This window comes from Clytia hemisphaerica, unplaced genomic scaffold, assembly GCF_902728285.1.
Source record: "Clytia hemisphaerica strain Z4C2 unplaced genomic scaffold, Clytia hemisphaerica genome assembly, whole genome shotgun sequence".
Lineage (NCBI taxonomy): Eukaryota > Metazoa > Cnidaria > Hydrozoa > Leptothecata > Clytiidae > Clytia > Clytia hemisphaerica.
Genome location: NW_027104057.1, coordinates 1473024 through 1494520, shown reverse-complemented (window position 1 = coordinate 1494520; position 21497 = coordinate 1473024). Strand labels below are relative to the sequence as shown.

At 34.5% G+C, this 21497-nt stretch overlaps 1 protein-coding gene across 1 annotated transcript in view; it reads left to right on the top strand.

Annotated features, from left to right (window-relative positions):
• The first annotated feature begins 400 nt into the window (after positions 1 to 400).
• LOC136812304 (deleted in lung and esophageal cancer protein 1-like) overlaps positions 401 to 21497 on the top strand; it is a 94562-nt gene continuing 73465 nt past the window's right edge. The window contains exons 1-18 of the mRNA XM_067068801.1: positions 401 to 626; positions 949 to 1102; positions 1215 to 1328; positions 1754 to 1917; positions 2187 to 2371; positions 2612 to 2687; positions 3074 to 3161; positions 3659 to 3762; positions 4097 to 4166; positions 4494 to 4636; positions 5322 to 5417; positions 6355 to 6445; positions 6880 to 7042; positions 7882 to 8059; positions 14678 to 14806; positions 15717 to 15800; positions 16041 to 16137; positions 17652 to 17782. Of these exons, the coding sequence (XP_066924902.1) occupies positions 435 to 626; positions 949 to 1102; positions 1215 to 1328; positions 1754 to 1917; positions 2187 to 2371; positions 2612 to 2687; positions 3074 to 3161; positions 3659 to 3762; positions 4097 to 4166; positions 4494 to 4636; positions 5322 to 5417; positions 6355 to 6445; positions 6880 to 7042; positions 7882 to 8059; positions 14678 to 14806; positions 15717 to 15800; positions 16041 to 16137; positions 17652 to 17782 (2259 nt within the window). The 5' untranslated portion in view covers positions 401 to 434. The remainder of the gene's footprint in view (positions 627 to 948; positions 1103 to 1214; positions 1329 to 1753; positions 1918 to 2186; positions 2372 to 2611; positions 2688 to 3073; positions 3162 to 3658; positions 3763 to 4096; positions 4167 to 4493; positions 4637 to 5321; positions 5418 to 6354; positions 6446 to 6879; positions 7043 to 7881; positions 8060 to 14677; positions 14807 to 15716; positions 15801 to 16040; positions 16138 to 17651; positions 17783 to 21497) is intronic.

The following is a 21497-nucleotide window of genomic DNA, read 5'->3' as shown; positions in this document are numbered from 1 at the left end:
ATATAATACTAGCAAGTAGCTGTTGCTATGAATGCCCCGCCAACGCATTCATAAATTGAGAATGAATGAACGTTTGAAGGCCGCATTCCACCAGCTAGATATTTCTATTTGCTGATCGCTTGTCTCGTTCCTTTGAAACCATTATGCCCAGCACAGCAATATCAAAAATATTTTTACACAAGAAAAAACAAAAACAAAAACCAAATATTTTTCTTCTCTCTGATTGGTTGATAAAAAAGAAACGAGGTGTACAGCTTGGTGCATACAGTAAAATATCTTGATGTTCCTTGTTTACTTTGTAGGAACTAATTTATTTTAGATCAGCAGGCTTTTAGATAGGGTCAGTTGGGTGAGGGCAAACAAACAATTACTAAGGTCAAGCTTTGTATTTCACCACCTTTTGAAATTAAATTAAAGGTCAAAAGAATCACATCATGGAAGAACCTTCAATGTTAAAACAGAGGCCATCCTCAAGCCATACTCAAGATACTTCTCATATTATAATGAGCACTTTTCGAGACTTATTCAGTCAAGGTGGTATGCGACAAGATCTAATAGAAAATCTTTCAGTTAGCAAAGGAGGGGAAAATGTGTATCATGACAAATATGTTGAAAAGCTGCAAAACGTAAGTCACTTTTATTTGAATGTTTGTATATTTTTTCTTATAATTTTGCTGTTCAAAATTTCTTTTTAAATTTAAATAAAAATAAAAATCAAATAAAAGAATGCTGTCTAAATGGTACAACTCCATAATTTTAAAGATACCATTTATAGTCTTCAATTGCTGTGATATATTCTGTCGGATATTCTTTTTAAAGTACTTATCAAACAGCACTCTCATTACATCTAGATTTTATTGTTTTCTACAGTAAAAATTGTATATTTTGTTTCGTTGAATTGTTTATACACTTTGAAAATAAACTATAGAGAAAATGAATATCTTTCAGATTCATGAGAGATGGGCGACCAAAATTACAGCAATAGATGACATGATTCAACACCTGGACAAAGCAAAAGCACAAGCTCGAATTTTGGAACTTCAAGAAGAAGCTAAAGCTAAAAAGGAATATGCCTTTTATCAAGACCTTGGCTTACCTTCAGGTTTCTTGGTCTCTTTTTCTCTATTTTAGATGATGACTTTAGCTTTCAAACATAACCTGTATTGGAATTACTGACTTATAATTTTCTGAATGGCATATTTTTTTCCTTTTAGTTCCATCAAGATTAAACCATTTTTTGAATTGTAAGCGTCTTCGAGAAAATGGTCTTGTTGTGCCAAATGAGTTTTTGGACTACAAAAGTGAACCTATAGCTATTGAAGAATCTGGTAAGTGTTTTTGACAACCTTCAAATTCTATGATTTTTAAAAATCTATATTTCAGAAGCTGTAAAGGCCAGGGCAAACCAGTCCAACATTTCATTCATAATGATGTCATTTTTCGAAATGTTGGATGAAATGTTGGACCGGTTTGTGCCAATGTAAAATTTTCAAAAATAAAGGAAAAAGGAGAAAAAAATCATTTGATCCAACATTCGAAACTAATTGTTTTTAGTTTTTCATCAAAGATTTCATCCAACATAATATTAGATGAAATGTTGGACTGGTTTGCCCTGGTGAAGACGAGTAGAAACTGTATCAATCAAATTATATTTTTAAAGGGTCAATAAGTGATAATTCTATTTAGTGATACCAAGGAGCTACATTACTACCAACCATCTAAAATTCATTTAATAATTTAATTATAATTTTAGTGGAGCAAGCAATACCACAATATGCAAGCTCAACATTTTCATCACGTCAACAATTCGATAAACTACCAAAAGATGATAATTATTTGCCAAAACCTGAACCAATTCTACCAAAATTATCAAAAGTTGGATCTGAGGACACAAAAATTCAGACTCGAAAATCTCAAGTATGTTGTGAAATTTTGATTTGACGTTTTAAAAGTTGGTGTCATCTCCATAGATCTCTATAATGTTTTCATTTTTCTTCAGCTTCAGTTTTCATATAAATAACCAGAATGTTAATGGAACCTATTCTGGGGCTGATATTTCCATAAAAGGAAGATTTTAGTCAAATTAGTTTTCAGCTAGTATTTTTTGAAACAAAGAAGACTTTTAAAGCTCAAGATTAGATTTCTAAGTTGATGTTTCTGTTTTCAAACACTTATTCTGTTTCCAGGCCTTAGCATCGAGGAGTGAAAAAAATGTTTGGAGAAAATGTCTTCCACCAAAGCAACGTGAAGATGAAAAGAAAGAGATCATGAAATTGCAACAGAGAGCAGACTTTTTGAAGAATCCTAGGTTCTTGTCGGATCCAAGATCACTTGTAAAAACTTTTAAGAAGGATGCTGTGGCTACTATAAGGTGAACTGTTTATCACAAACTAATTGTTAAGTATAAAAGTATATTTCGTATAATATATGGGTTGTTCCATTAAATTTCTATACAGGGTGGCCGAACATTGTCAAGTCAAAAAAAGATTCTAAGAAATATGTGGATACTCCCTGGAAAATGGCAGAATTTACAAGAGATTACTGGAATCGTCAATAAATGTTGCTTTAATTTTCTAAATCATGATTTTTTACTTGAAAGTTTTTTTTCCAGGCACGAAGAAAGTTATTTCCAAGCGAACCCTCATCCTGTATTATTCAATGGTTATGAAGTTGGATTCTCATACCAGGTATTGTATTCATCATTGCATGCCAATTAGGTGTCGCAGTGCGAATCTGATAGTAGTTGGTAGGGCCTTGATATATTGAAGTCCCTAGAAACCTGATTTTTCTTCCTGTCCATTCTTGTCTCTATCCTAAAAGCTTTCTAGGGATTCAGCTTTTTGCTCTGATTTTTTATTATCACGTACTCCATCTACTGTAATTGGGCAAACTGTTGTTATTTCGACAAAGACATCAATACACAAGGCTATAATAATATTATAAGGAACCTCCAATTCAACAAAATCCAGCATGATATTTCAGGATAATATAAAAAAGATTCTCATTCAGCTTAAAATCTTGATTGGTTATTCAATTTAATGGGTTATAAATAGACAATTCTTTTTTTTTTTAGCTAAAGTTGGAATTGAAGAACATAACGGCAGCATCAAGACAATTGCGTCTGATCGAACCCAAAACAAATTACTTCTCTTTGAAAATGGGTAAACTTCTGTTTTTTGTTATAAACGATTCCACCTAATGATAATGGATCTGGAATGATTATTGATTGGTTTGATAATTCAACTTCAAAGCATTTTAGCACCATCATGGAGATCATTCTGAATTTATTATTATACTGAAAAGGGTATTTACATATTAGTTAATAATATACATGATCATGAAGAAAATCTCTTAAAAACAAGCTAGTATTCATCAGTAAGTTATTGTTAAAAGGGACGATGAGATAGTTTAATATAATTGGCATGTGGATTCTTTATGGTGCAAAACGTCAAAATATTTTTGTCTAGTTCAAAGTTCAAAAACGCTAAATTTAATTCCCGCAAAAATTAGTTCCGATAACGTAGATTCAACGTAAGAACCGTAAGAAGCCATTCTTAGAAATGATCCTTTGAGGTTTTACTTAGGATCACGGATGGTTTCTATAGGCCAAGGATCATCCAAACCATCAATCAATTTCAATCTTCTTTACCTTTTTCAGGAGATTTTCCATCCACGAATGGGCTGGTTGCACCTGGAATGAGTTGTACTTTCACTATCCAATTTACACCAGAAACTTTGGAAGATTATAATGACCAGATTGAGGTGATCAAGTCGTCTTTCAATTGAACAATATTATAATTATTAGTTGAATGAATGTGATTATAAAATGTGTTACATAATTAGGAATTAATGAAATATAAAATTTTTAGACTGAAAAAAAACAAGAATTGTATTATGTATTTATTTTAAAATTGTCTGGTTCTACTTTAACTGGAAGATGTCAAGGATTAATGCCTTGGAGCCCATGCATGAAATTAAACTATAGAAACTCTAGACATGTTATGTTTTTATATAGGAATATGAAAGCCTATCAGAAAATCATCCCAAATAAAATAGAAATATGTGTTTCCAAAAATATTTTCTCTGTTTCATTTAGGTGAAGACAATGGGTGAAGGATCACTTGTTATCCCCCTTCAAGGGCGAAGAAAACCTCCAATATTGAACTGTAAGTGTTTTTAATGAAAGCTAGAGTCTTCTTTATTATCCTCAACTATTAGCAATTTCCTCATAACTTTTCTTATACGATTTTTATGAAAGTTGTAAAAGATAATCTATTGGACGATTTCAATCGACATTTTATCCCTTACAAAAGACTTGGTAAATTTATCTCTGTTCTAAAGGGATCTGAATGTGACTTATATTCGTTTAAAGTCCTTCAATCTTTTAAATTTGATCATTCTTTTAAATTTAATTTTGTGCTGTCTGCACAAATGCTTAAGAAAACTGAAAAATCTTTAAAACTTCTCAATACTCATTCCAAAAAATAATATAGTACCCGATGAGATCAACTGTGGCCACTGTCTTGTTGGAGATGTGAAAACCAAAGACTTTGTGGTTCAAAACACTGGTGGTCTTGGTAGATTCTGTTTTATCAATGCTGATGAAGTGAACACAACCCACATAGATTGGGACCAGGTTTGTTTTTCAATCTTTCTTGAATGATGATTTGCAAGTGTAAAATAGACCAGCGGCCGAGGTAGTGAATTGTGTCACTTCGTAGGGCACCCCTTAGATCAGGGCAAATTTTTAATATTATTCTCCTAATAGGGTGTAGAATTGATAAAAAAAATTTGCCCTTCGAATCTCTTGCAGTTTTCGAGTGAATCGATTTTTAGTTAATCGATAGAACTTATCACGGGTCCCCCCTTTACTAACGGTTTTTTCGAAGTCTGAAAATCAAATATCTGAGGCTGCCAACGGATTCAGCGTGAAAAGTAGATAAAGATAATGGGGTTATTTGTTAAGATTCGACCACCTGGTGCCTAGAAATGGCATTTTTAAGGCGAAAAATCGACGTTTTTGGCGTTTTCCGATGACGTCAGCATTTTTCTGGGAGCATTTTCAGAAAAAATCATTCCCACAGCTGGATAGCCCTGAATTAGTAGTATCCGAAAATGGTATGGTTTGTTAACTTTCGATGTTCCGATCATCTAAAACATGTAAGTCAACAGTCAATACACACTTCTCGAGATAAATCAACAGCATTGCGGGCCCCGATTTCAAATGAAATACTACTTCGAATATTTTTCTATTTTAATGATTTTCCTAATTAGAGTCATAAAATTTGTTCATGAAATCGTTTGTATCTTTTCTTTTATAGCTTGATTATGATTCTAAAGAAGGTTTACTGATGACGAATTTCATCATTTCACCAAGGATCTTCTCCCTTCAAGAAAATGAATCAGTCATCATAAAGGTACCTTGTATTTCAATAGCTCTATTTTCACAGAGTCTCGTCAAAGTAGAGTCAACTCTCTTTAATTCGATCTTAAATCAAGAAGTGTTTAGAATATAAAAATTAAAGTCCATTCACGATAAGTGTGCACTCTTTTTTCATTTACCTATAACTTTTGAAGGAATTCTTCAGCCTTTATAAATTTGGTATTATTGGAAAGATATTAGTGAGTGGAACAATTTGAAATAAAAAAAACTTTAAAAAGATTATAAAAATGAAGATGAAAATGAAGAAGAAAAAATGAAGATCTTGTAGAAAAGTGCTATAACTATCATTTTCACTGAAGTGAATCCTTAATCATCGAACGTCATTACTGTGAAAAAAATTCTCTAAAATAATCATTCAGTCAAAAGATATCAAACAAAGTTATAAGCTGATTGAAGTCTAAAAACGCTGTTTTCTGCAGTTTTTTGCTGTTTTTTGGGGTCAATCACTTATGAACTTTGTATCATAACTTTATATTGAATAAATATTTTAATAAAATTTTTTCACAGTGATTATCTCCTAAAGTTAAAAAATCTCTCCAGTGAAAATGAAAGTTATAGCACTTTTCTACAAGATCTTCATTTTTTTCTTCTTCATTTTCATCTTCATTTTTAGAATTTTTTTGAAGATTTTTTTATTTTAAATTGTTCCACTCACTAATATCTTTTCAATGACATCAAATCTATAAAGATTGAAGAATTCCTTCAAAAGTTATAGGTAAAAGAAAAAAGAGTGCACACTTATCGTGAATAGACTTTAAGAACAGTCCAGCCTGAGCCAAAATTTACTAGTTCTTATAAAATAAAGTGAGTGCAGTTAATTAAAGATAATCCTTTTGCAATAAGGTTAAATCTGTTAAATTTAATCTGTACGGATGTAATCATTATCGTCATTATACCCTTATTATTTTTAGGTTGTGTTTTCTCCCGAAGGTGTGAAGTCTTTCTTGTCAGGCATTGTCTTGCTTTGTGATAATTGTGTCAAAAATTCACACCACATCATAGGTAAGACACATATCTACTTTCATGTTTACACAACCGTCATATGTACTGAATCTATGAGAGGTGTTCATTCATTGGCTTTCCAGAAAAAACTGACAAGGCCCATTTCAATTCTGTGGTGGAAGGTTTAATAAAACACAATGAAATACCAATATTACCAATAAAAAACAAAAGACTGGAATAGGAGACAGCTCTAGTAAATGTCATAACATTTCGGTAGGTGATCCATCCTTGGGCCATTACTTTTCAACGTATATACCTAAGAGATCTTTTCTATTTTCTAAATGATACGGCATTGAATTATGCCGATGATACAACCTTTTTCAGTAGTAATGGAAATTCTTGTTAACTAATAGTTATAGGGCAAATTTTGGTAAAAAATAGAGGAAAATAGAGTACGAAATTATTTCAGTAAGTTCATCTTCTTTCTTTTTTAGGCATAGGTGAGGTAGCTGACATAGAATTGATATCAGTTGAGGGAGGTCTTCATGAACCGATACTGGGTGAGACACAAGACCTCCGAGCTGAACAAATCGTTCGTTTCCAAGAATGTTATCCAGATGTTGTGTACACCAAAACATTACTGATCAAAAATCGCATGTATGTTGTTTATATTTTTTGTAACTTTTAAAATTTGACTGAAGACTGCCTGAGACGGCACGAAGCTCAGAGTATCGGAAAAAAAATTTCTCTCTATTCTTGACTGATAAGTCGTTTATATCAATACACGTTTTTTATATAAGAACAAACTATATAAGAACATGAGGCTTCGATGGCCAAAATGTTAAGAACAAGTTGAGAACATTTTAAGGCTTCGTGGACTCTAAACTGCCAAATGTCTTAGGAAAATAGGTAAAAGTGGTCACAAAATGGTGAAATTAAAAACATTTTAAGAACATTTTTAGGCTTGGAGCCCAAAAAGTTAAGAACATCCGAAGGCTTCAAAAACTTTAGATGCTCCTATAAAAATAACGTTTAAATTCTTAATAATGTCTTTCTTTAAATGTTGGAGTAAAGTAGTTACGAATCAAAAACGAATAACCAACTTTTATGCGCTTTAGATCAAGGCGTTCTAAATCAATTTCAGGACTACTGAATTTAACTTAAAGGTCGTTTTATTAACTTATTTTCTCCTTTTAAAAAAACTTCGAATTTGTTGGACATTGTTGGACTTATTTTAGACAAATACTAGTAAGATATCTTCGAATCGTTAAGCATTTTGATAATTGCTTCAGACAAAAACAAAAGACGACCTTTATTGTTTTAAATCAGTACAGTTTACTCTTGCTGATACGAATTCGGAACGGAATCTAAGTTGTTCGAGTTAAAGAAAGTAATTCAGGACTTTCTCGGGGACTGGAAATTAGTTCGAATTAACGCGAGTCTACTGCAGTTTTAAAGGTCATTAATTAAGTCAAATGTTATTTTCTATATTTCAGACCAGTACCTATGGATTATGAATGGATCATATCTCCTCCACAAGTCACCAGCAATGCACTGACCATCAACTCTGGTGATGCCATCGAAACATCATCACCATTTCATATTCATCCTTCTTCTGGTGTGTTGGATGAAGAAGCTGAACAATGTTTCCAAATCATCTTTTCACCAACTTCTGTAAGACTTTATTTACACTATGACCATTTTCTTTTTTCCCTTACTGTGTCTCAAATTTTACAGTGCGAGACAATAGTTTCTATGGGTATAGCTGGAGGGGATGACCGCCGAAGGACAAGGGGTGCAGAAAGGCGCCCTGGTTACTAATTTCGGTGTCCCTTTACCGTTACGGTTACGCCGACGATTTAGTCTTGAAAGATCAAGAGAGTTTACAAATTGCAACAATTCTTCTTGATAATGTTTTCGTCAAGTTCGGTCTATCTGTCAATGCTCAAAAGACAGAGACGATGATTCTCAATTATCCAGTACATTCTCCATATCCAAACTCAATTGTCGAATTAAACGAATGCCATCTAGCCAATGTTTCTGAATTCAAATACCTGGGAGCCTATCTCGATTGTAACCAGCCGAACACTGGTGAAAAGGAGATAAACCACCGCATCCAGCTTGCTAACACTAAATTTCAACAAATGTCAAATTTGAATTTTCGAATTAATCTGAAAACTCGCATACTTTTCCTGAACAGCTTTGTGCGAAGTAGGCTAGTATACGCCTGTCAGAACTGGAATCTGACCCAAAAACAATTTGACCGTTTGGATGTTGTGTATCGAAAACTCCTCCGTCGAATGATTCGTGGTGGATTCAGATTTGTGAATCCGGATGCTAATGACTATCGATATGCAATTAACAACAATCAACTTCATAATATATGTGGAACATCTGAATCTCAGCAACATCATTACGTTAGTCATATCATTCGTATGCCAGTAACACGAACTGTCAAATTACTAACTTTCAATAACGATCACTACACTAAAAGAGGTCGGCCAACGAAATCGTTACTTGACCAAGCTATGGAGTTTAAAAATGTTTCATTAAACCAATATTTTACTCTTGCCTTAAGCAAGAAAAAATAATTTTGAAGTTTTTTTTTCTTTTTTGATAGCTCGACATAGAGTCGTAACTCTCTGAAGTGATAGGCCTCATGGGCGAGAGTCATGACTCTATGTCCAACCTTACCCAGTAATGGGTGGTTGTAAATAAATTATTATTGGACCTACCCCGGTGGGCTGTAGGTCCTATAAATTAACCTCTGTTCGTCCGTTCGTCCGTTCGTCCGTTCGTTACTAGCTTTTCTCGGGATTGGCTCATTAGTTTTTCCTAATTTTTGGCACAAAGATGCAAAATGGTAATGCCCAAAATGTGACGGAGCCCGATTTTTGAAAAAAATTCATTTCCGGCCGAAAATGCCGGAAATATGCCGGAAAAACCGGTTTTTTGGCATTTTCTCGAGATTTCATCATAAGTTTTTTCTGATTTTTTGCACAAAGATGCGTATTAGCAATGCCTAAAACATGGATTAGTCCGATTTTTGAGAAAAATTCTATTCCGGCTGAAAATGCCGGAAATATCCCGGAAATCGCCGTTTTTGCAGATTTTCATTGGACTTTTTCCTTATATTTCGTTGTTTTTTCACACAAAAACATTATTTGTAGCAATGCCCACCATCAAGCATGGTTTAATTGTCAATAAAAGTGATTTTTGAAGCCGGAACTTTCTAAAAATCGCCGGAACAGCCTATTTTCGCCGGAAAAACGGTATTTCTTGAATTTCTCGAGCTGTACTTTATATTTTTTCATGAAATTTTGCACACTGATGCAAAATGGCAATACCTAAAATATGACAGAGCCTGATTTTCAATTAACGTACTTTTCCGGCCGAAAATGCCGGAAATATGCCGGAAAAAACCGGTTTTTTTTTGGCCATTTTCTCGAGATTTCATCATTAGTTTTTTCTGATTTTTTGCACAAAGATGCGTATTAACAATGTCTAAAACATGGCCTAGTCCGATTTTTGAGAAAAAATTCTATTCCGGCTGAAAATGCCGGAAATATGCCGGAAATATGCCGGAAATCGCCGTTTTTGCAGATTTTCATCGGACTTTTTCCTTATATTTCGTTGTTTTTTCACACAAAAACATTACTGATAGCAATGCCTACCATCAAGCATGGTTTAATTGTCAATAAAAGTGATTTTTGAAGCCGGAACTTTCTAAAAATCGCCGGAACAGCCTATTATCGCCGGAAAAACGGTATTTCTTGAATTTCTCGAGCTGTTCTTTATATTTTTTCATGAAATTTTGCACACTGATGCAAAATGACAATACCTAAAATGTGACGGAGCCCGATTTTCGAAAAATATTTTTTCCCGGCCGAAAATGCTAGAAATATGCCGGAAAACCGTTTTTTTTTACATTTTCTCGAATTTTCATCTTTAGCTTTTTCTGATTTTTTGCAGAAAGATGCGTATTTGCAATGCTCAAAACATGGCCGAGTTCGATTTTTGAGAAAAAAATTTTTCCGGTTGAAAATGCCGGAAATCGCCGTCTTTGCAGATTTTCCTTATTATTTTTTCCTTGTATTTTTATGTTCTTCACACAAAAACATTATTGATAACAATGCTCACCATCAAGCATGATTCAATTGTCAATAAAACTGATTTTTGCGACCAGAACTTTCTATTAATTTTTCCCTACAACCCTTCCCTCTCCCCCCATCAACAATCAATGATGAATTTATTGCGTTATGCATTTTCGCTAAACGATATATTTTCTGACTGATTTTTTTCTCCTCGCATTGCTATCTAACTTTCATCATCAGGTAGGTCCATTCAGCATCTAGCTTGTTATTATTTGTTTTTACCTTAGAATAAGCAGTTTTCTACCAATAAAAAGAGTAAAAATCTCCGTGCTCGCTAGCCTCATTTTTACAAGGATGTTTTATTTTTAATGGGCACCAAATATAGATTTTCCAAATTGGCTCCCCTGTTTGCCTCAATTTTGGTCGACCTACCGCTACTGGAATACGGGCTATCATTTCGTTCCTCACATGACTAAAGGTTCAATCTCAAAATAAGTGTCTTGGAAAATTAGAAATCTTGCAATCCTATTCTGCCTTCACTGAAAGTTTTAGCGGTTCATTTTAGTACCTTTAGAGGTTGTAATAATCGCGTTTACCTTTAGATAACAAATTTGTCCCTTTTCGGGAATAAATATAGTCCTTTAAGGATTAAAATGATACCTTCCGTGGTACGATTCTTTTTTAAACCGTTAAGGTAATTTTAAAACACCCTGTAGGAATTATTTTATACCTTTTGAGTGATTTTCGGGATTTCCAAAAATTCAAAAGTTAAGAAGGTAAAATATAGTAACCGTAGGGACAGGAAAAAAGCCTTCGAAAGAATTCTAAAGACCCCCTTAGCTCTAAAGGGATCTTTATGTACTTCATAGGTACCTCATAAACAATTTTCCGTTTTTCCGAAATTTCAAAGTATAATAAAATACCATTCGACGGTATAAAGTACAGTGTCAAGATTCTCATTCGCTTAGTAGAAAGACCTTGGGGGAACGAGCACGCAAGACAGATCATAAAGGTCTCTAATTGAACATTTTATGCTTAGGGAATCGTTATAATCCAAGACTCTGAAAGTTATTTTTCTAACTGTATTTCCGCTTGAAACCATTTAAAGCTAACTTAATTTCACTTTTAAAAGCTATCCTTTAGCCTAAGGTTGTTCCATATAGATGTTATCATAGGTTGGAGTTATGCTGACTTTGAAGCCTCTGGGATAAGGTGACAAAATAATACCTTTAGAGGTATCTTTAATCGCGTCTATGATTCTTGCCTAATCGTGTCTATGGAGTTTCGCTACTTTTGATACCTTAGAGATACAAATTCGTACCCTTTGAGTTATTTTTGAATGTTTTCATGCGGGAAAACAGGCGGCAAAAAAATACCTTTTTAGAGGTATCTTTAATCGCGTCTATGATTCTTGCCTAATCGTGTCTATGGAGTTTCGCTACTTTTGATACCTTAGAGATACAAATTCGTACCCTTTGAGGTATTTCTTAATGTTTTCATGCGGGAAAACAGGCGGCAAAAAAATACCTTTAGAGGTATTTTTAATCGCGTCTATGATTCTTGCCTAATCGTGTCTATGGAACTTCGCCACCTTTGATACCTTAGATATACAAATTCGTACCCTTTCTGATAAAATCGATGCTCTTCGAGGTATCATTCCAAAGAGTCCTGGGACGGAGAGAACGACAGGACGTTGTGAGAAAATGAAAACAATCATATTTCCGCGGTATAATTACAGCACTAGAAAGAGTAAATTCTCCTTAAAGTACGAGAGAAACCCAAACTCCCGCCTCTTTCAAAAATACACTTTTTGATTGTGCCGCTCATTTGCTCTTTGTCTGTCAACCTGACAGGTCGAAGCTCTCATTCGCAAATTATTTAAAGTCCGAATTTTAGCCGCTGGCTAGATTATCTAATAAATATTATTTTGTGATGCTGAAGAAATCCAAAAAAATTTGGGGATTGATCAACTCTCCCAAATATCCCTGCTGGAGAAGATCAACATTCGGATCAAAAGCATATTGAAACTCTGAAATCACAAACCTATTGAAGCAAAAAGAACGACTCATTTTGAGCTTATCCTGCACGATCGACGAGCAAAACTGATCAAGGATCGCATATCCGTCAAAATTCTGATTGAAATATACCCAAACCTTGCGAGTGGCGAACAGGTAAGCAAAATTCGGCAGATTGAATCAGGGATGGGGGGCAATTAGGCAAAATTGGGTATGGGGACGTGCCACTCGTCAGAGTCCCCTTTTTAGGCTCAGAAGATATCTGACAGGGCCCAAATTGACTGGAAATTAGAAAAGTTTCAATTTTTTGTTCTGATAGGGTCCCAATTTTACCAAAAATTCATATCTGATGGTGTCAACTTTTCAAACTACAGCGGCACGTCCCGTTGGCCGTCAAGGTCAGTGCCCCCAGGCATCTAATATGTTACTTTGCAACAAGCGTATATAGGATCATTGAAATATCATTGAAAGAAGAATATAATGAACAAAAGTTTTACAAAATGTAACTTTCTTTTTCAACAGATCGATGTGCTGTTGTGGGAGTATTAACGTTACCGGTACTATTTCGAGAAGATACCAAAAATTACTATGGAATCGAGAACGCGCTTTCTCATCGAATCGGGCATGCTAACCCTGACACTTTTGAGGATCAAGATTCTTCATTCACCTAGATGGCATCACCATAGGAAAATCAAGAGATCCTCTAACGGCATTGCCCTATGAAATTGATCAGTCTTATACAGAAAAATCACGGCAGTGAATAAATGAGAAAGATTGAATAATCTTACTGAACAGTAAATAGTGTATAATTACTAGCTGATATAGAATTGGTTTACTAGTTTTTGTTAATTGTAACTTTTATTTAATTTATGATACATTCCATTTATTGAATTATTTGGCTTTCTTCTATATTTATCAATATATTGTAAATTTCATTTAATGCAATCTACAAAAATAAAGGTAGGAGCTTTGATCTCCTGTATTAACTTTATGAGTTATTCGTTCAATTAGTATTCGCTTATTCTAATGAAGAAATGATAGGAAATTCAAAATACCTAGGAGGTAAAAGGAAAATACCTTTTTCGCACCATCCCATGTAAGTGATGAAAAACAACCCCGTGGGTAAAAACTAAAACCGCTTTATCGGCACTTTTAAATCCTTTTGGTGGTGTTTTTAAAGCACATTAATGGTATATCAGACTAATTTTACCCTAAAAGGGGCGTTTTGCGGTATCGTTTGAAAACTACCTTTTTGGTGACTTAGGAATACCTTTTCGGGGACAAAAAAATTCTTTTGGAAGTATTATTTTCATACCTCAAAAGGTATCTAAAAGTACCTGTAAGGTACGAATGAAAAATACCTTATAGGTATTTTTTTAATTTGTACCTTTAAAGGGTCGTTTTGCGGTATCGCTAAAATAAACCTTTAAAGGTACTAAAATGAACCGCTAAAACTTTCAGTGTTTGAGATTGGCCTTTTTGTCATATGAAAACATCGACTATTCCTCTACATGAAAAAAGGGCAATCTCAATCTCAAAGATGACCACCACAGTAAAACTCTAAATTTCATAAGGTATTAATTTTGAGATTAAACCTTAAGTCATGGGAGGGACGATTTGATATCGTATAGTCTAACACTGAAATACTAGAAAACTTTTTAGCTTCGAATAATTAAACACCGACAGCAAAAAAAACGATTCTAATACTAACGAATCGGTAACCCACTACACTTCCCCTCACACTTTCTGCCTTGAATTCATTGTATTTGCAGCCATAGTACAAAGGTATAGCGTTCTACTACGGTGCACAGGATTGTGGGTTAAATCCATTGCCAGTCATACAAGACTTCGTACTAGTAAGATATGATACTTTGAGCCTCTCTGCTTGACCTTTAGCAATTAAAGGGGAGAGATCAACGATATGTGGAAGTAATCCAGGGAAAAAGAGCGGCGCCTTCTCCTTCCTTCGGCTAAATAGCTAATATGGAAAGAGAAACAAACTGCTTATTGTACACGTTTTTTTATAAGAACAAACTATATAAAGCATAAGGTTTTAATGGCCAAAATATTAAGAACATTTTTAGGCTCAAAAACATTTTTAAACTCAAAAAGTTTAGAACATCTGAAGGCTTCAAAAAAATTTCAATTTTCTTTTAAAAACGTGTATTTCACTTTCCCTTCAGGTTCATCATTGGTTCAATATGGCAACCTTTTCCATGAAAAACATTCCCATGAAAAATGAAGAAGAAGAAGACAAGTATTTTTATCAAAATCAAGATTTCCTTCAACTCAGCATCAAAGGTCAAACTCAGGTAATGATTCATTTGATCTTGCTGAGTATCATGCCAGCTTCACAGATTTTTAAAGCCCGAAGGGCTAGATGTCGTGCTTTAAGTCATCACAGGGTAAACAATTAAATATCTATTAAATTGCTATTGTTTTCGAGAACCCGCGAAGTTTCTGACTGGTCAAGCACTGAAATTCTATTGTAATGTCACGTGACCTAAGTAGGATTTCCTACCGAGATACAACACACTTTTCAGCCAAAGCACGACATCTAGCCCTTCGGGCTTTATAAATCTGTGGCTGGCTTACGCCGGTTCTCACTTAAAAACTGAAAGAACAGTGAAGTCTCCATAACTTGAACACGCACGGGGAACACAAGATTTACAAGTTCGAGTTATGGAATAAGGCTTATGAGGCATTTTTAACTAAAGGCACGAGAAAACCTTTACGAGAAGGAGATAATCGAGTTATAGAGTAAAAGAGACTCCACTGTATTGTACATGAGACATATTCTAACAACCCTCGTTAATTATATTCTCTTAAAATTATATTGGAAAAAAACGATTGGGAAAATTATTATGGGCTACCGTAAATTTCAATGAAAGAATCAAGTGTGGGAAGTCTGAAGCAAAATTATTATGAGCATCAAACTCTTTTCTCTATGTCTTGGCTTATTGTGAAGTCAATATACTTTGATAGGATCAATTTCGCGGGGACTAAATTTCGCAGATGATGCCTTTTCAAATATTTTACAGGGACTTATTTTCGCGGATGAGTAAAAAAATATTTTATCCGTCGCAAAGAGTAAGTATTAAATATTTTGTGGACACTTATTTTAGTGGATGACACCAAAATCCGCAAAATATGAAAAACTTATCCCATCAAAGTATACAAACAGTCATTCAATACTATATTTTATCAATTTCTTTCTTCTAGCCTTACAACGTAAAAGTTGAGCCTGGTTTTGTGGCTTTATCTGGACGCAATTTTTGTGGAATCACTTATTATAAAACTGTCACTGTAAGTGTTTGGAAATTGTCTTTGCATTTTTTTATTTTCTGACCGATAATTTTTTTTTTATAAAGGACTCTAGAAGCTATTACCCTAATCCAACACTCAAATAATACAAACCTTCATTATACGTTTTCTATTCAGTTTATTGACTACCTTAACTTCTCATTGGATTGGATTGGATTATTTTTTAGTCATTACACTAAATCTTTCTCTTTGCAACTTGTCCATTATATTTTTGTTTTTCAGCTTGTAAACAAGTCAGGAAGTTGTGCTTCTTTTCAATGGCAAAACGTGGACACTGTAAGATGCAATATAACATGTGACCCATCGAACGGTTCTATAGGTAAATTACACGTTTTTTTTTTATTAGAACCTAGTTTATAAGAACATTGAGGCTGAAATTCGTCGAAAAATTAAGAACATCGCAAGAACATGCCCAGCCTCGGTTTGGAAAAAATGACAAGAAACTACAATGTTTTCCTCTTTTCAAACAGTTAACCGAACTTAGGGATGGATTTTTTTAAATCGAGAGTCAAATATTGTCCAATTTTTAAGTGCTCTTTATTTTGCATGGTATTGTCGATTTAGAGTAGTCTGAAAAATTAAGAACGCATTTAAGAACATTTTAGGCTGAAAATTTCGAAAGAAATAAGCACATCCAGGCTCAGCCAAATTTTAGGTGTTCTAATAAAAAAAACGTGTAGACTTGTTAGTGTTTTCACAGGCGTTTTGGTTTTTGAGCAATAGCAATTATTACTTCGATACTCAAATGTTCAGAAACGTTAAAGTTTATCTCAAATTATACCGTGCACGAAATTTGAAACCATCTTGTCAATCAAGGGAAATGAAATGAAATGGCACTGAGCTTTATAAACAAAACAACTCGAGATTTTAAATAAATCTATTGTGCTACTAAAATCCCTCTAATTATAAACAATACCATATAATATGTCTATTTCGTCACTGCCCAAAGGGAATTTCCCAATAATGCAATCTGTTGCACCACAAGGAAATTGTACTTGTTCTAATATTTATCTCGGAACGTGTACCAACTTGTTTATGATTGTGTGATCGTAATCTCCTTTCACTTATAACAAAAACCAATGTTGTTTTTCGCACTTTTTGGACGGCTGTAAAAGCCTAATCGATATTTTAAAATCAACTAACCATCATCATCATCATCATCATCATCATTGCTCGACCGCAGTCGAGACAATACCGAGTTTATGTATTTGCACTTTTGAGGACGGTAGAGTGACTGAAGCGATTTGGAAAAACCCGCAATCCGCCCCGCAAAATCGAGGACGGTAAAAGTGCTGATTTACCGTCGTCCTCAGCTGGTCAGGATCTACTCAAATTAGAACCTTACCGTCTCCGTCGCTGAAAAACACACATACATAAACTCGTAAATGGATTCCACTCGCTGGCGCTAGGAGTCGCGGTTGCGCATAGCAGTGCCCAGGTCGCTAAGATCAAGGCCTGTGTCCCTGTTCACCACATCTGGAAAGGTGAAATTTCTCGATCTCTGAGCCACACGTTTAGGTTTCCAAAGCAATAACTAATAAATCAACTAATAAGGCTGAGGGCGGGGTTTCTGTTATACTAAGAGCATATTAAAAGCTAATGTCTCACAAAAATATTCAGTGGCCTGGAGGTTAAAATCTAAAAATATATATTAGAAGACCTTTGGCTGAATTTTTTGTTTCTTGGACCCTATAGTCTATTCGGGGCCTTGGACTAATTGATTTTCTATGTCTTGCCGCTATTCTCGTAGAAATAATCCCCAGCTCTCTGGAAAGTGTTACAATACTGGGATCTTCACATTTAATCACTTCATTCTTTTTCATTTTATTTCAGATGGTAATAGTTCCATGGAATTTCTTGTGGCGATTACTGGAAAAAAGGAAGGTCGTGTTGATGTAGAAATCCCTTACCACGTCCAATCATCGGTTACTGATTCAAGACTTCATTTACAAGCTCATTTTGTAGTAAGTTTGACGCTCTTAAACTATCTTCTTTTTTTTATTTTCGTAGTCACTTCACAATTATCTGACAGTTTGTTAGAATATTCGACTTCGGGATCTTCAGTACTGACAGCTGATTATTTTTTAGGTACCAAAGGGTCAATTAAAATTATCTAACTAACTCGTCGAGTTTAAAGCCCCGAAATGCTAGATATGAAACTCTTGGATGGGAAATGAAAGTGTCATGTGCCGTGTCGCGCCGCGTCATTTTAACAAAAACGACGGAAAAACAAAAAATTCCTTACCATGGAATCTGAAAGGTTCAAATCTGTTTTTGACAGGTTTGACAGATTTTCAACCAGATAACCCTCTTATTCGTTTTTCAAGGGGAATTAGATTTTCATCCAAGGAGGCGTATCGAATAATAGAGCGCCGTTTATGAGAGTTTCTTGCTGACGGTGATTTTCAATTTTATCAAGTTATGGAGCGCGTGGAATAGTAGAACGTCGAATTAGACCATGTTCAGACGTAACTGTTCCTTATCGTTCCGAAACTAGTGTGAACGTTAAAATTCGAAACGTCAAAAAAGAAGACGTTACAAAGGGTGCATACCATTTAGCCAAAAACCCAAAAAAGTGAAACAGAGGGTTTAGCGAACGCATTGATTCATTTAAAAGTTTACCTAAACAGACGATCAAAGCCAACAGTCTTTTTTCTGTGTTTTCTTCGTTCGCTAAACCGAGGGTTTAGCCAACAAACTGCACCATTTGATTTTTTGTTTTGCTAAACCATTTTTCTAACCAAGCACTACACCTTGTTCACGCTAGTTCACTAAGCGCACGCATGCATAAGGCCTAAGCTTTAATGTTTTCTTCAGCTAGGCTACCATTTTGAAATTGGTTGCTGTGACTTCAGGCATTCAAATTCAAAATGGTAAGCGGAGAAGTGTAAGATCCTAGAAATCGAATTAGCAATGCAATAGCTTCTTTGTCTAGGTAAACAAACCCAAACCATTTGCAGTTTAGTGAAACGGTTTGAGTTTGTTGGTTTTGAACATTAAAAGGTATGCAACCAAAGTAAAACAGATCGAAACGGTTTCGCTCCACTATTTGCATCGGAACGGAACTGATCCGTTTTCTTGCTCCCTAAACGTTCCGAAATTAACACTCGATCTGTAACAGAAACATTCCGGAACGATACGAAACCGTAACATAGCCTTAGAGAGCATCAACCGAAAAGAAGACCATTATGAATCATTTTCCAAATGTACAGTGCATGACTCATCATCCCACAAATGTTATGTGAAAACGAAGGTCAAATTGATTTATAATGTTCTGTCCATTGATAGCTCGCATGCGTTCTTTTGCAATGAATATTTCCTGTCATTAATAGGTTGATTTCTAAGAGCAATTAAAATATTTTTCTTGATTGTTTGCCATAAATACTACACGGAATGATTACTCTTTTCCACTGATGAAGTCAATGAGTTTAAAGCCCCGAAAGTGTTAGAGTAACCTTTCTCAAACGAGAAAATTGAAGCTTAAGATTTGCACCGCATTTATTTCATTGACAGATTGAACATAGCCCTTTCTCTGTTTTTAAGCGGTATATTTTTTGAGATATGCCGATGGGCGTTGAAAAACACGCGGGTCACGTGTTTTGGATGAGAAAAAGTGACATCATTTCCCATCTGATAGTTATTTCCATTCTTCTTGAAATCAATGGATGAGGTTACTTTTGCTCAATATACAAAACATTAAAATTGTATTTTCCCAGCTTGCACACAACGTTGTTTCAACGTTCATCTAATGTTCACAACGTCTAAACAAGGACAATTATATAGCGAAGCTTGTCCTTGGTCTAAAATAACGTTGAATGAACATTGAAACAATGTTATGTGTCAGCTGGGTTAAATATAAGAACATTTAAAGTCTTTGCGGTCTCCAAAACACCCGATTCCTTTGGAAATTGAACAAAATTCTAAAGAATTGTCAAAATAAGAACAGCTTAAGAACATGTGAAAGACACATGTTTCATATCAGGACAGTGTCTTCCTATTGTGCTGATATAAGCAAAAAATGTTTTTCTTTTCCCCTCTCTAAACAATCTTGCTCCACATCCGTGTCAATTCAATTTGAATAAACCAGCTGCGCTGGAAAGTCAGCCCAAAATGCTTAGAAGGCTTAGAATGATTAATAGGAAGTAGAGGTAAGAAATCTGGCTTTGTTAAAATCTGAGCAGCTTGAAAGAACGTAACTATTTGCTTGAAACGTTCAGAAGAAAACAGAGCAGTGCATAGTGGAATCCGTATCCAAAGCAGAAGTCGGTGAAAAAGATTTATTCCGTTGTTGTTATACTCTTTCCATGACAATAATAAAAGACCCAGATAGAAGAAATAGTCTACAAGTAGTATATAACTTTTAACATTATTCTTTCTCCATATATGCTTTCTCTATAATTAGCTCTCTTTATTTACAATGCAAAAGAATTTTTTTTCTCTTCTTTTTTTCTTATTATTAATTATCCTTTCCAGCGCGCTGTTTTTTATATTTTCACGCTGTCTGCGCGCAACTTTTTTTGAGAAAACGCGGGGTTTGGGAAATTTGCCATAACTCAAGAACTAGAAATCTTTTGGCAAAAAGTAAACTATCAATGAAAAGCTAATTAAGTTTTGCAGCTTTTAGGCTGGGTACGAGTTCAATTAAAGTAATCTAACTGAAATGGTAGCTTTACATACACCAATGCTTTTTTCCTCATTTTTCGACAATGTCACTTTTTTGGCATTTTTCACTTTCTATGCAAAAAAAAGTGGGGGAAAGTTAATTATTAAATTTTTCTTTGCTATTTTATCAATATTTACTTACTCATGAAGCCATATACCAAATATTAGCATCCAAAAACAATTCTACTGGTCACAAGGGCTTTTCAAACATTGTTCACTTTTCTCCAAAATCAGTGTTTTTCCGTCTGCCATTTTGAATCAGTGTTTTTATTTGAAAAGTGCTGAGTCACACCGTGATCATAACATTACATCATTATATATCAACGGAAAGCTTAGACTCTCTACTTTCTTTTTCTTTATTTTTCAACGATCAGAAAGCAAGCCAATTAAAGATATTGCGCGAGAAAGACATGCCTATCAAATTGCGTATATGTACGACATTCGGAACGTCTCAAGGACGTATATGTACGGCATTCGGGTCCAAAAGGTTATAAGGAATCTTTTTATGTTATGTGTTTTTTTTTCTTTTCTTATTTTATCTTGCTAAGAAAAAATTATTTTCGCGCGCTAAACAATCCCGAAATCCTGTTTCCCGAAAATAATCCGAAATCGGAATTAAAAATGAAAGTCTTAACGACGACCAGCGGGAAAAAAATCGTCGAACCGATTTGAAGAGTCACCGGGGCTGACTAATAATTTTGTGTTGGCACACGACGTTATTTTAACGTTCATCTAACGTTATATGGACCTTGTGAACATTAGATAAACATGGAAACGACGTTCTGTGCCAGCTGGGATGTTGTATGATTTCATAACAAACACGTTTTGACATAAATGTTTGCTTTCCTGACATCGTTAAAAATCAATGATCTCATTTGTTAACTAAGGTTTACATTGACTATTTATTTTAATTACCTTTAAATCATTCATTCGGCGGGAATATGACTTAAGTTGGTAAAATCTAGGCCTGAATTCATGATATGCACCATTGCAATTCCGTGGAAGACGTTGCAATAA